The 12,905-nt window shown below is 70.2% G+C and overlaps 3 protein-coding genes across 4 annotated transcripts; 2 read left to right on the top strand and 1 right to left on the bottom strand.

Moving 5' to 3' along the window:
• The first annotated feature begins 2,495 nt into the window (after nucleotides 1-2,495).
• ACP5 (acid phosphatase 5, tartrate resistant) lies at nucleotides 2,496-5,344 on the top strand. The gene is made up of 5 exons (XM_068997900.1): nucleotides 2,496-2,573; nucleotides 2,843-3,091; nucleotides 3,764-3,891; nucleotides 4,565-4,916; nucleotides 5,060-5,344. Exons 2-5 carry the CDS (start codon nucleotides 2,843-2,845, stop codon nucleotides 5,294-5,296), a joined length of 966 nt encoding a protein of 321 aa, XP_068854001.1. The 5' UTR covers nucleotides 2,496-2,573; the 3' UTR covers nucleotides 5,297-5,344.
• Nucleotides 5,345-6,094: 750 nt separating this feature from the next.
• ELOF1 (elongation factor 1) lies at nucleotides 6,095-7,174 on the top strand. Its single transcript, XM_068997988.1, has 3 exons — nucleotides 6,095-6,428; nucleotides 6,697-6,767; nucleotides 6,858-7,174. The coding sequence occupies exons 1-3, from the start codon at nucleotides 6,313-6,315 to the stop codon at nucleotides 6,920-6,922; spliced, it is 252 nt and encodes an 83-aa protein (XP_068854089.1). The 5' UTR covers nucleotides 6,095-6,312; the 3' UTR covers nucleotides 6,923-7,174.
• Nucleotides 7,175-7,238: 64 nt separating this feature from the next.
• CNN1 (calponin 1) lies at nucleotides 7,239-12,726 on the bottom strand. 2 transcript variants are annotated; one of them, XM_068997987.1, is made up of 7 exons: nucleotides 12,469-12,726; nucleotides 10,813-10,934; nucleotides 10,438-10,504; nucleotides 10,243-10,347; nucleotides 9,096-9,206; nucleotides 8,840-8,986; nucleotides 7,239-7,836 (listed from the first exon to the last, which is right to left on the bottom strand). In XM_068997987.1, the coding sequence occupies exons 1-7, from the start codon at nucleotides 12,529-12,531 to the stop codon at nucleotides 7,600-7,602; spliced, it is 852 nt and encodes a 283-aa protein (XP_068854088.1). In that variant the 5' UTR covers nucleotides 12,532-12,726; the 3' UTR covers nucleotides 7,239-7,599. The 2 variants fall into 2 exon arrangements, with proteins under 2 accessions (XP_068854088.1, XP_068854087.1); XM_068997986.1 differs by having other exon boundaries at nucleotides 10,210-10,347; nucleotides 12,469-12,707.
• Nucleotides 12,727-12,905: the final 179 nt, after the last annotated feature.

Here is a 12,905-nt window from a genome sequence, read left to right as displayed (position 1 = left end):
CTCTCTCTCTCTCCTGGCCCCCCCCTCCCCAAAAAAGCCGCGCCCCCCCCCCCCCGCCGCGCACACGCGTGTGCCCCCCCCCATCACCAGCACTCGCTCCGCACACGCGCGTGCCGGGGGGGCCCCCCTCGCTGCAGGCCAGCGAGCGGGGGGGCCGCGGGGGCCACAGCACCCCCCACCCCCCACAGACCCCCCCCCCAGCCTTTGGGGTCCCCCCCCCCCCTTTTCCCCTCCTCTCCCCCACCCCCCCCAGCTCATTTTTTTAATTAAGTGCAATTACCCCCCGCCCCACCTCCCCCCCCCCCCCCGGGGTCAAACTCCCGCGTTTGGGGTCAAACCCCCCCTGTTTGGGGTCAAACCCCCCCTGTTTGGGGTCAAACCCCATCCCCCCCCCCACCTCGTTTTGGGTCAGACCCCTCCCCCCCCAATTTGGGGCTCTCCCCTCCCCATTTTGGGGGTTCCCCCCCTCCCCTTTTTCGCTCCACTCCCCCCTTTTGGGGTCAAACCCCCCCTTTTGGGGTCAAACCCCCCCTCCCCGTTGTGCTCCCCGCGTCCCCCCCCCCCAAGGGTTAAATCCCCCCCCCCTCGGGGTCCAGCCTCCCATTTTGGGGTCAAACCCCTCCTTTTCGGGTCTCTCCCTGCCCCCGCCCCGCCCCCCCCCCCCCGCTCTCCAAGTGCTTTTTTGGGGGGAAATCCCCCAATTTTCCCTGATTTTACCCACGGGGGGCGCCCCCCCCCCACCCCCTCAATTTTATGGTTTTTTTTATCGTTTTTGGGTAATTTCGCTCCGAATTCGCGTTCTGGGGGGGGTCACGGGGGCCCCGATTCCCACCACCGGCAGCGGTGGGGGGGGGGCAGCCGGGGGGGGGAGGATTTGGGGGCATTTTGCTCATTTTTGGGGTTTTCTGCACCTTCGGCTGATTTCGGTGTGGGGGGGGACGGGATGGGCCCCCCCCTCCCCCACCGGGGGTGATTTTGGGGGGGGTTCAGCCCCCCCCCCGCCCCTCCCCGGCCCCCGGATTTTGGGGTCAGATGGACCAAAATCGCATTTGCCTTAGACCCCCCCGCGTGCCTTCCCCCCCCTCCGAGCCCCCCCCCCCCAAAATGGGGACAATCATTCGGGCCCCCCCTTTTGGGCACCCCCCTTGTGGGGCCCCTCCCCCCCCTTTTTGACCCCTCCCCCGGATTTTTGGGACCCCCCCCACCCCCCCGCAGTGCCCCACCCCCACGAGAAACAACACCCCCACCCCCCCCCCCAATTTTTGGGGCCCCCCCCATTGGGGCCCCCCACCAGCAATGGGGGCCCCCAACATTTGGGGACCCCCCCCACCAGCAATGGGCCCCCCCCGGGCAATGCGACCCCACCCCCCCCCCCCAAAGCTCTGGGTACCCCAATTTTGGGCCCCCCCGCCCCGAAAGAAAACCCCGGGGGTGGGGGGGCGATGTTGGGGTGGGGGGCGTCGCGCTCGGGCCCCGCCCGCACCAGCGTTGCACATTTTGGGGACCCCCCCCAGGTCGCCCCTCACCCCCCCCCCCCGCACGTGGTAGTGACGTCATTTCCCAGGGGGTGGGTCGGCCCCTCCCCCCCCCTCCACTCCCCCCCCTCCCCATCGCGGGATGAGGAAAAACCGCGGAAAAAGGGGCGGAAAAGGACAAAAAAATGGAAATAAAAGTGTCGTTACCCGCTGAGTGCGCCTGGGCCGGGGGGGTTTGGGGGGCGGGGGGGGCGTGGGGGGCATTTGGGGAGGGGCACGGGGAAATTTGGGGGGGTCTGGGGGCTATTTATGGGGGCCCACAGCGGGATTTGGGGGTGGCTTAGAGGTTAAGGGAGGGATTTGGGGGGTCTGGGGGTGATTTCGGGGGCCTGGGGGGGAATCTGGGGGTGATTTCGGGGGTCTGGGGGGGATTTGGGGGGTCACTCCCGGCCCCCCCGGGGCGTGTCCGTGTCCTTCAATCCCGTGGCTCGAGCGGATTTGGGGAATTTGGGGGATTTCCAGATGATTCCCATTTCCCAGTGCAACCAGTAGCCCGGCCCCCCCCTCTCCCAGTGCTCCCAGTGCTCCCAGTAGCCCGGCCCCCCCCCTCCCAGTGCTCCCAGTAGCCCGGCCCCTCCTCTCCCAGTGCTCCCAGTAGCCCGGCCCCTCCTCTCCCAGTGCTCCCAGTGCTCCCAGTAGCCCGGCCCCTCCTCTCCCAGTGCTCCCAGTAGCCCGGCCCCCCTGCCCCAGTCCCCTCCGCCCCCCTCCCAGTGCTCCCAGTAGCCCGGCCCCCCCCTCTCCCAGTGCTCCCAGTGTCTCGCCTTCCCCTCCCTCCCAGTATTCCCAGTGCTCCCAGTAGCCCGACCCCCCTCCCCCAGTCCCCTCCGCCCCTCTCCCAGTGCTCCCAGTAGCCGGCCTTCCCCCTCCTCCCAGTGCTCCCAGTGCCCTCCCCGCGCTCCCAGTGTCCCCGTGAGGCGTCAGGTGACAGCGGGGCCGGGGGGAGGCGACCCCGCTTCCCCTTTTGGGGCCATAAAGGGCCGGAGTGGCCGGAGCAGGGGGGGGGGGACACGAGGGGACAGGACGGGACAGGCCGGGACGGTGAGTGACCCCCGGGGGGGGGGGAGGGGGCGGGGACCCCCCCGGACACCTGGGGAGGGGGAGGGGTGGCACTCGTGGGACCCTCCCGGACACGTGGGACCCCCCCCCCCCCCCCCCCGAAAATCTGGGTGCCGGGGGGGGGGCGGTTTGGGGAGGGGGTGGGACCCCGGAGCCCCCCCCGGGACACGTGGCCCCCCCCCCCATGGCGGGGACACCCCCGGCCCCCCCGGGCGGGCTGTGACACCCCCGTGTCCCCCCCCACCCCCCAGATGCTGGCGCTGCTGTGGCTGACGGTGGCCCTGGCCACACCCGGGGGCGGGCACGGGGGGGCTCTGACCTTCCTGGCCCTGGGGGACTGGGGGGGGCTGCCCGACCCCCCCTTCGTGACCCCGCGCCAGGTGGCCACGGCGGCCGCCATGGGCCAGGCGGTCACCGAGCTGGGCGGCGACTTCGTCCTCGCCCTGGGCGACAACTTCTACTACGAGGGGGTGCGGGACGAGTGGGACCCCCGGTTCCAGGTAACCCCCGGGGGGACACCCCCACACCTGGGGGGAACAGGTCCCCGTATCCCCATTGTCCCCAATCCCAATGTCCCCATGTCCCCATCTCCCTGTACCCCAATGTCCCCATATCCCCATCCCCCATATTCCAACATCCCCATGTCCCCAATCCCACTGTCCCCACTGTCCCCATGTCCCTGTTGCCATGTCCCCCATATCCCAATGTCCCCATGTCCCCATATCCCTGTACCTCAACGTCCCCATGTCCCCATATCCCCATCCCCCATATCCCAACGTCCCCATGTCCCCAATCCCACTGTCCCCATTGTCCCCGTGTCCCTGTTGCCATGTCCCCTATGTCCCAATGTCCCAATGTCCCCATATCCCAACATCCCCATATCCCCATCCGCCATATCCCAACATCCCCAATGTCCCCATATCCCCATCCCCCATATCCCAACATCCCCATATCCCCATATCCCAATGTCCCCAACATCCCCATATCCCCATCCCCCATATCCCAACATCCCCAATGTCCCCATATCCCCACCCCCCATATCCCAACGTCCCACTGTCCCCATATCCGAACGTCCCCATGTCCCCATATCCCCATCCCCCATATCCCCACGTCCCCACATCCCCAATATCCCCCATATCCCCACATCCCCAATGTCCCCCCGTGTCCCCCAGGACACCTTTGAGCGGGTGTTCGTGTCCCCGGGGCTCCGGGGCGTCCCCTGGTACGTCATGGCCGGGAACCACGACCACGCCGGCAACGTCACGGCTCAGCTGCGCTACAGCCACCACTCCCCGCGCTGGTACGGTCCCCGAGTGTCCCCGAGTGTCCCCGAGTGTCCCCTCGGGGTGTCCTCACATGTCCCCGTGTCCCACAGGCGCTTCCCACACCCCGTGCCTGGCGCTGGGCTGTCCCCAAGCCACCCCCCGCTCATCCCCAAGCCACCCCCTGGGGATGTCCCCAAGTGTCCCCAAGTGTCCCCAAGCCACCCCCTGGGGATGTCCCCAAGCTGTCCCCAAGCCACCCCCCGCTCATCCCCAAGGCCCCCTGGGGATGTCCCCAAGTGTCCCCAAGCTGTCCCCAAGCCACCCCCCGCTCATCCCCAAGGCCCCCTGGGGATGTCCCCAAGTGTCCCCAAGCTGTCCCCAAGCCACCCCCTGGGGATGTCCCCAAGTGTCCCCAAGCTGTCCCCAAGCCACCCCCCGCTCATCCCCAAGGCCCCCTGGGGATGTCCCCAAGTGTCCCCAAGTGTCCCCAAGCCGCTGCCCCCACTGCTGCAGCCCGTGCCTGGTGCTGGGCTGTCCCCAGGCTGTCCCCAGGCCCCACCGTGGTGTCCCCACACGTCCCCAAGTGTCCCCACGATGCCCCTACGTGCCCCCGTGTCCCACAGGCACTTCCCCCACCCCTACGACCCCCTGTGCCTCGTGCTGGGGGTGTCCCCAGGCGGTCCCCAAACCCCCGCGGTGTCCCCGCAGGCACTTCCCCCACCCCTACTACAGCCTGCGGCTGCACATCCCCGGCTCCAACGCCTCGGCGCGGCTGCTGGTGCTGGACACGGTGCTGCTCTGCGGCCACACCGACGACTTCGGCCTGGGCGAGCTCCCCGCGGGGCCCCGGGACGCGGCGGCGGCCGGGGCTCACCTGGCCTGGCTGCGGGCGCAGCTCGAGGCGGCGGCCGGGGACAGGTTCGTGCTGGTGGCCGGCCACTACCCGGTGTGGTCAGTGGCCAAGCACGGCCCCACGCCGTGCCTGGTGCGGCTCCTGCGGCCGCTGCTGCGGCGCCACCGCGTCACCGCCTACCTGTGCGGCCACGACCACAACCTGCAGGTGAGCCCGGGCGTGCAGGGACCCCCCCAAACCCACCCTGGGGTGCCCAGGGGTGCCGGGAGCCCCTAAAACCTGCCGGGGGGAGGGTCCCAGGTGTGTCCCTCAGGTGTGTCCCCCCCTGAGCCCCCCCTTTTCTCCCGCAGTACCTGGAGGAGGGGGGGGTGGGCTACGTCCTGAGCGGCGCCGGGAATTTCATGGAGGATTCGCGGCCCCACGACGGCTCCGTCCCCCCCGGCTCCCTCCGGTTCTTCTTCGGGACCCCCACGAGCCCCGGCGGCTTCGCCCACCTGCGCCTGGAGCCCGGCGCGGTCACCGTCACCTTCCTGGAGGCCACCGGGCGCGTCCTGCACCGCGTCACGCTGCCCCCCCGCGACCTCTGACCCCCGGGGACACCGGGACCCCCTCCCTGGGGACACCCCGTGACCTCTGACCCCGGGGACACCGGGACCCCCTCCCTGGGGACACCCCGTGACCTCTGACCCCCCCCGGGGGACACCGGGACCCCCTCCCTGGGGACACCCCGTGACCTCTGACCCCGGGGACACCGGGACCCCCTCCCTGGGGACACCCCGTGACCTCTGACCCCCCACCTGGGACACTGGGGACAGTCGGGGCACTGGGACCGCTGGCTCTGGGGACACCCCGCGATCTCTGACCCCCTGGGGGACACTGGGGACCGGACACTGACCAGTGACCCCCGTGACCCCTGACCCCGGGGGACCCCAATGACCTGGGGGACACTGGGGGCATGGGGTGGACACTGCGACGCCCAGCTGGGCTGCCCCCGTGACGACTGAGCCCCCAATAAAGCCTTTGAACGGCGCCGCCGCCACTGACGGACCCAAAACCGCCGCGATTCGCCCCAAAACTGCGCGGGGGGGGCGGAGCAACGCGCGGGTCACGTGACAGCGACGATCACGCCTTCCCCGCTGTTGATTGGCTGAAGCCGAACGTCAATCACGCAGCGGGCGCGATAGCTCGCGAGCCGCTTGGCTCCCCGCTCATGATTGGCTGGGGCGGTGCGCGCATCGACCAATTAGGTGTTGCATAGGCTAGCCACGTGATAGCGGGAACTCCTTATCCGCTGGTGATTGGCTGAAGAGGCGCGTCTATCGCCCAATGGGCGGGGCGGTTGTGGGCCACGTGGGGCAGAGCGCGCTCTCCCCGCTGCTGATTGGCTGAGGGCGGTGGGGCGGCACTTCCGGGAGCGCGGCGGGAGCGCGGCGTGAGGACCCGGGGGGAACCGGGAGCAACCGGGAGGGTCCCGGAGGGGTCGAGCCGCCCCCGGCGTGTCCCGCAGCGGGTCGGGGCCGCTCCGAGGCGGCTCCCGGGACCGACCCCGGCGTCGTTCCCGTTCCCGGGGCCGTTCCCGGTTCCCGGCTCCGGTGCGGCTGCCATGGGCCGCCGCAAGTCGAAGCGGAAGCCGCCGCCCAAGAAGAAGATGACGGGGACGCTCGAGACGCAGTTCACGTGTCCGTTCTGCAACCACGAGAAGTCCTGCGACGTCAAAATGTGAGCGGGGAACACCGGGGACCGGGGGAACACCGGGACTGGAGACGGGGCTGGGCGACAGCCCGGAAAGGGCGGCGGAGGGGCCGGGGGGGGGAAACGGAGAGGGGGGACATAGACGGGGACACGGGGCGGGGGTGACGGTACCGGGGAGGGGCGTCACGGGAGGAAACGGCCCCGGGGGGGACACCGGGGCTCGGGATGGCCTTGGGCGGGGGGGGGGGGGACGGAGGGGTCACAACCGTGTCCTGCCCCCTCCCCCTCCCTCCAGGGACCGCGCCCGGAACACCGGGGTGATCTCGTGCACCGTGTGCCTGGAGGAGTTCCAGACCCCCATCACCTGTATCCTTACCGGGACCCCCCCGTGACCCCCCCCCGGGACCCACCGGGACCCCCCCCAAACCCGTGTTGGAGCCTTAACGGCCCCCCCAGACCTGTCGGAGCCCGTGGACGTTTACAGCGACTGGATCGACGCCTGCGAAGCCGCCAACCAGTGACACCCGGCGGGGGGGCCTGGGGACACTGCCCTGTCCCCAAAGCCCCGGGGGTGGCACCCCCCGGACCCGGTGGCACCCCCAGGACCCGGTGACACCTCCAGGACCCGGTGGCACCCCCAGGACCCGGTGGGACGGTGCCATCCCCCCCCCCAGGACCTGAGACTCGTCCTTGTCCCCAGGGGCCGCGGGGGCCTTGGGGCGGGGGTGACGCATTTTGGGAGCGCTGCCCCGGAATAAACCCCCCCGAGCTGGTGTCGCTGTCACCCGTGGTGTCCCCCCGTCCCCTCCCCGTCCCTCAGCGTCCCCCACAGCGGCGTCACCTTTGCGTGTGGCTTTTATTGTGCCTCGGTGGCTTCACACGTGGCGGGGGCCGCAGCCCCCGGGGCCGATCCTGGGGCCGATCGCCCCCGGGGCCGACTCCCCCCAGGCCTGACCCTGGGGGCCGATCCCAGAACCGGCCCTGGGATTGTTTCCCCCCGGGGCCGATCCCGAGTGCTGAAATCCCCCCCCCAAAAGCGATCCCAGGGTCGAGCCTGGCGCCGATCCTGGTGCCGGTTCCCCCCAGGGCCGATCCCCTCCCGGAGCGCTCCGGGGGCCGCGCCCGGTGCCGGCTCGGTGGGGCGCGGTGAGGCCGGTGACGTGCGGTGTCGGGGTGCAAGCGGCCGCGGGGCCGGCGGCTACTGGGAGTTGTAGAGGCCGTCGTGGCCGTCGTAGCCGTCGTGGCCCAGCAGCTCGGGGCCCCCGCAGTACTTGGGGTCGTAGACCTGGCGCGGGAGCCCGTAGACCGTCATGCCCTGCTGGGACGCGCCCTTGTTGCTGCCCATCTGCAGCCCGATGATCATCGTGTCGCAGTGCTCCATGCCCAGCGCCGGCTCGAAGATCTGACGCTTCGTCCCCGGCGCCGTCATGCCCGCCTGGCCAGCACACAGCGGCTCAGGGCGGTGGCCGTGCAGTCCCTTTGTCCCCAAAGTCCCTTTATTGCCCCCCACCCCCACAAAGTCTCTTTGTCCCCCTGGGCCACCAGCTGGGACAGCGGCACCTCGAGGGCTCCTCCGGGGTCCCTCCGTCCTCCCCGTGTTGCCCACAGGGGCTGTGTCCCTGTCCCTCAAGGCTCTTTGTCCCCAAAGTCCCTTTGTCCCCCCTCATCCAGGACAACGGCGCCCCTTGTGCCATCACCATCCCGGGGTCCCCATGGGGGTGGCAGTGTCCCTGTGTCCCCATGTCCTTGTGTCCCCATGGGGGTGGCAGTGTCCCCATGTCCCTGTGTCCCCATGTCCCTGTGTCCGCATGTCCTTGTGTCCCCATGGGGGTGGCAGTGTCCCTGTGTCCCCATGTCCTTGTGTCCCCACGGGGGTGGCAGTGTCCCTGTGTCCCCATGGGGGTGGCAGTGTCCCCGTGTCCCCATGTCCCTGTGTCCCCATGGGGGTGGCAGTGTCCCCATGTCCCTGTGTCCCCATGTCCCTGTGTCCGCATGTCCTTGTGTCCCCATGGGGGTGGCAGTGTCCCTGTGTCCCCATGGGGGTGGCAGTGTCCCTGTGTCCCCATGTCTCTCTGTCCCCACGGGGCTGGCAGTATCCCTGTGTCCCCATGTCCCCACGGGGGTGGCAGTGTCCCCATGTCCCTGTGTCCCCATGTCCCTGTGTCCGCATGTCCTTGTGTCCCCATGGGGGTGGCAGTGTCCCTGTGTCCCCATGGGGGTGGCAGTGTCCCCGTGTCCCCATGTCCCTGTGTCCCCATGGGGGTGGCAGTGTCCCTGTGTCCCCATGTCTCTCTGTCCCCACGGGGCTGGCAGTATCCCTGTGTCCCCGTGTCCCCATGGGGGTGGCAGTGTCCCCATGTCCCTGTGTCCCCATGTCCCCATGGGGCTGGCAGTGTCCCCGTGTCCCCACGGGGCTGGCAGTGTCCCCGTGTCCCCACCTGGCTGGCCCCTTTGTTGGTGCCCATCTGGAGGCTGATGGTGGCCTGGTCCAGGGGCTGGTCCGTGCCCAGTTTGGGGTCGTAGAGGTGCCGCCGTGTCCCGTACGCCGTCATTCCCTGCTGGCTGGCGAACTTGTTGGTGCCCATCTGGGGACAGCGACGGTGTCACCAACGGCGTCATCAGCTGTGTCCCCAACGCGCCCTGACCACCCCCGCTGTGTCCCCCAGGTGTCCCCCGGGTGTCCCCAAGTGTCACCTGGAGCCCGATGATGTTCCTGCCCTCGCGCAGCTTCTCGGGGTGGAAGCGCCGCTGCTGCTTCTCCGCGTATTTCACCCCCAGCCCCACGTTGTTCCCCTTTGTCTTGGCCTGGCGGAGACCACGGGGTTGGGGGGGGCTCACGGGGCCCCCTCAGACCCCAAATACCTTCCCCAGGCCCCAAATACCCTCCCAGACCCCAAATACCCCCCTCAGACCCCAAATACCTTTCCCAGACCCCAAATAGCCCCCCAGACCCCAAATACCCTCCCCAGACCTCAAATACCCTCCCCAGACCCTAAATACCTTTCCCAGACCCCAAATAATCCCCCAGACCCCAAATACCCTCCCCAGACCCCAAATACCCTTCCCAGACCCCAAATACCCCTCCCAGACTCCAAATACCCCTCCCAGACCCCAAATACCCTCCCCAGACCCCAAATACCCTCCTCAGACCCTAAATACCTTTCCCAGACCCCAAATACCCTTCCCAGACCCCAAATACCCCTCCCAGACTCCAAATACCCCTCCCAGACCCCAAATTCCCTCCCCAGACCCCAAATACCTCCTCAGACCCCAAATACCCCTCCCAGACTCCAAATACCCCTCCCAGACCCCAAATTCCCTCCCCAGACCCCAAATACCTCCTCAGACCCCAAATACCCTTCCCAGACCCCAAATACCCCTCCCAGACTCCAAATACCCCTCCCAGACCCCAAATTCCCTCCCCAGACCCCAAATACCTCCTCAGACCCCAAATACCCTTCCCAGACCCCAAATACCCCCTCTGGACCCCGCCAGGTGAGGGAGCAATGTGTGGCTGTTGTCTTCCAAGGGGACACAAGGACCCTCTGGAGCCTCCCAGACCCTCTAAGCCCCCCAGGACCCCCCCATCTGACCCCCCCCAGGTTCCCAGGACCCCGTCCCAGCCCTTGGAGAGGTCACCTGGCTGGTCCCACCCCCCCCAGAGGGGTCACCTGCCTGGCAAGATGACCACACTTGGTGTCCTCCACAGGGACCCTGCAGAGCCTCCCAGACCCTCCGGAGCCTCCCAGGACTTTGTCCCCACCCCGTGGCCCCCCCAGGACCACATGCCACCCCCCAGGGGGGTCACCTGGCTGGCGAGGGCGATGAGGGTGGACTGGACCTGGGTGTGGTTGGTGTTCTCGAAGAGGTCGTTGGCCTCGAAGATGTCGTGGGGCTTCACCCCGTAGCGCGTGATGGCCCTCAGGAAGTTCCCGATGTTCTCCAGCTGCGCACGGAGGGAATCAGAGCCGGGTTTGGGATCGGGACCCCCCCACCCCGACCCTCCACAAAGGCCGATTTTGGGGTTCCCCCTCACCTTGTGCCAGTTCTGGACGGGTTCGTTCACCTTGGGCACCGAGCCTGGCTGCAGTTTGTTGATGAGCCTGGAGGGGCCGAGCACAGGCGGGGTCAGTGGGGGTGAGGGGTGGGGTCAGGGTCCCCAGGGTGACCCCAGAATCCAGCCAGGACTGGGGTGTGGGGGAACGGGCACAGCCTGGACAACACCAGAGCTGGTTGTGGTCAGCAGGGGTCAGCCCAGGTGAGGGATGGGGTCAAAATCGGGCTGAATTCCAAGAGGATCATCCCAGAGTCGAGCCGGGGTCGGGGTTTGGAGGGGGACGGTCCCAGCTCGGTCAGCGCCAGGACAGGGGACAGAGTTCTGGTCACACGGGGTCAGCGGTCGGGGCCGTACTCGCAGAGGATGACGCCGTCCTTGAGCCCGTCCATGAAGTTGTCCCCGATCCGGCGTCCCGTGGTCCCCTCGATCCAGGCACGGAGCTCCCGCTCCCGCTGCGGGTCGTACTTCTGGGCCAGCTGGGGGACACGGGGCCAGCGTCAGGGGGACACGGGGACACCGCCGGGGGGACACGGGGACAGCGTCGGGGGGACACGGGGACATCGCCGGGGGGACACGGGGCATGGACAATGCGGGGGACAGCATCACGGAGATGGGGGGACACGGGGGACAGCGTCAGGAGGACGGGGAGGATGTGGGGGACACTGTTGGGGACGTGTCAGGGGGAGACGGGGGGCAGGGGGGGAGAGGGGGACGCGTCCCCACCATGAAGGGGACGCGGAGAACGTGGGGGGACACCCGGGGACACCCTCAGGGAAGGCGCGGAAGCTGCGCTGAGGACAGAGAATCCCCGGTGTCCCCCCCCGGTGCCCCCGTTCCCCGCGATCCCGCGGGGCCGGGAGGGGCGGAGGGACCCGGCAAGGCCAGGGGTGCCCGGCCCCCCCCCCCCCCCGCCCCGCCCCGGCCCCCCCGGGAGCCGCGGGCGACCGGGCCGGCCGAACCTTTGCCCATATATAGCCCCGGCCCGGGGCCGCCGCCGCCCGCCCGCCGCGCTCCGCCGCCTTATAAGGGCTCACGGCGGGGCCGGGGGGCGCCGGGGCCCCCCCGGGCGGCCAAACACCCCCCCGGTTAACCCTTAACGGGCCGGTGCGCGGCGGGACCCCCGCGCCGTGTCCGTCCCCTCGCGGTGTCCGGAATCTCCCGCCCGCCGCGGGGCCCCCCCCGGGCCGCCCGAACCGCCCCCGTTAACCCTTAACGGCGCGGGCACCGGCGGGACGCCCCCCGGGGCTCGTGGGGGGGTTCCCGGTGTCCGCTCGCTCCGTGCCGGTGTCGCCCCCTCCCCTCCTCAGCCCCCGGCGGGGGGACCCCGGTGTCGTCCCCGCTCCCCCCCGGTGCCCGGCACCTCCCGTCCGCCGCGGGCTCGGGGGTCGGCGGGGCCCCCCCCGGGACACCCGAGCCCCCTCCGGGTTAACCCTTAACGGGGCGGACACCGGCGGGAGCTCCCGGTGCTCACGGGGGGACCCCGGTGTCGCCGTCCCCGTACCCCCATCCCGAGGGGGACCCGGTGCCCGTCACCTCCCGTCCGCCGCGGGGACCGGGGGCTGCGGGGGCCCTCCGGGCCAACGAACCCCCCCACTCCCGGTTAACCCTTAACGAGCCGGTGCCCGGCGGGACCCCCCGGTGCTGACGGGGGAGAACCACGGTGTCGCCCCCTCCCCTCCCGCACCCCGCCGGGGACCCGGTGCCCGTCCCCTCCCGCTCGCCGGAGGGACCGGGGGCCGCGGAGCTCCCCGGGCCGCCCAACACCCTCCCCGGTTAACCGGCGGCCGGTGGGACCCCCGGGGGGGACACCCCGGTGCCGCCCCCTCGTCCCGGTGCCCGTCCCTTCCCTCCCGGGGCAGCACCAGGGACAGCGCCGGGTCCCGCCCCCGCTCCCGCCGGGTCCTGCCGCGACCCCTGCCCGCCCCCGGTGCCGCCGCCCCCCCGGGGGGGATCGCACCTGCCCGGAGCCGCCCGGACCCCCCCGGTTCGGTTCGGTTCGGTGCCGCTCACCTTGTTCTTCACCTCGGCCGACAGCCCGTAGGCCGGGCCGCGGTTGAAGTGCGCGTTGGACATTTCGGGGGTCCCCGGCGGTCTCGGTGGGTCCGGTGGGGTCGGGGCGGGCGGGTCGCGCCGGTTCGGGGCTGTTCCGGGTGGGTTCGGGGCTGTCCCGGGTCGGCTCGGTGCCCTCGGGTCGGCTCGGTGCCCTCGGTCTCTCCCTCCCGGTCCCGTCCCGGCGCCGCCGCCACTTTTAAAAGTGGGCGGTGGGCGCGGAGCCCCCCCGGGCCGGGGCGGCCGCAGCCAATCCGCGGCCTCCTCCGCGCTGACGTCACGGCGGGGCGGGTGATGGCGTCATTTTTTCCACATTTAGCGGGGGGGATCCCGGAGGGGGGAGGGGGGATCCCGGTGGGGGGCAGGGGAGTCCCGGAACGGCTCCCCCCGCCCCAAAT

Source organism: Aphelocoma coerulescens, chromosome 30 (genome assembly GCF_041296385.1).
Source record: "Aphelocoma coerulescens isolate FSJ_1873_10779 chromosome 30, UR_Acoe_1.0, whole genome shotgun sequence".
NCBI lineage: Eukaryota > Metazoa > Chordata > Aves > Passeriformes > Corvidae > Aphelocoma > Aphelocoma coerulescens.
The sequence above is the reverse complement of the archived record's forward strand: the minus strand, read 5'-3'. Positions and strand labels throughout refer to the sequence as shown.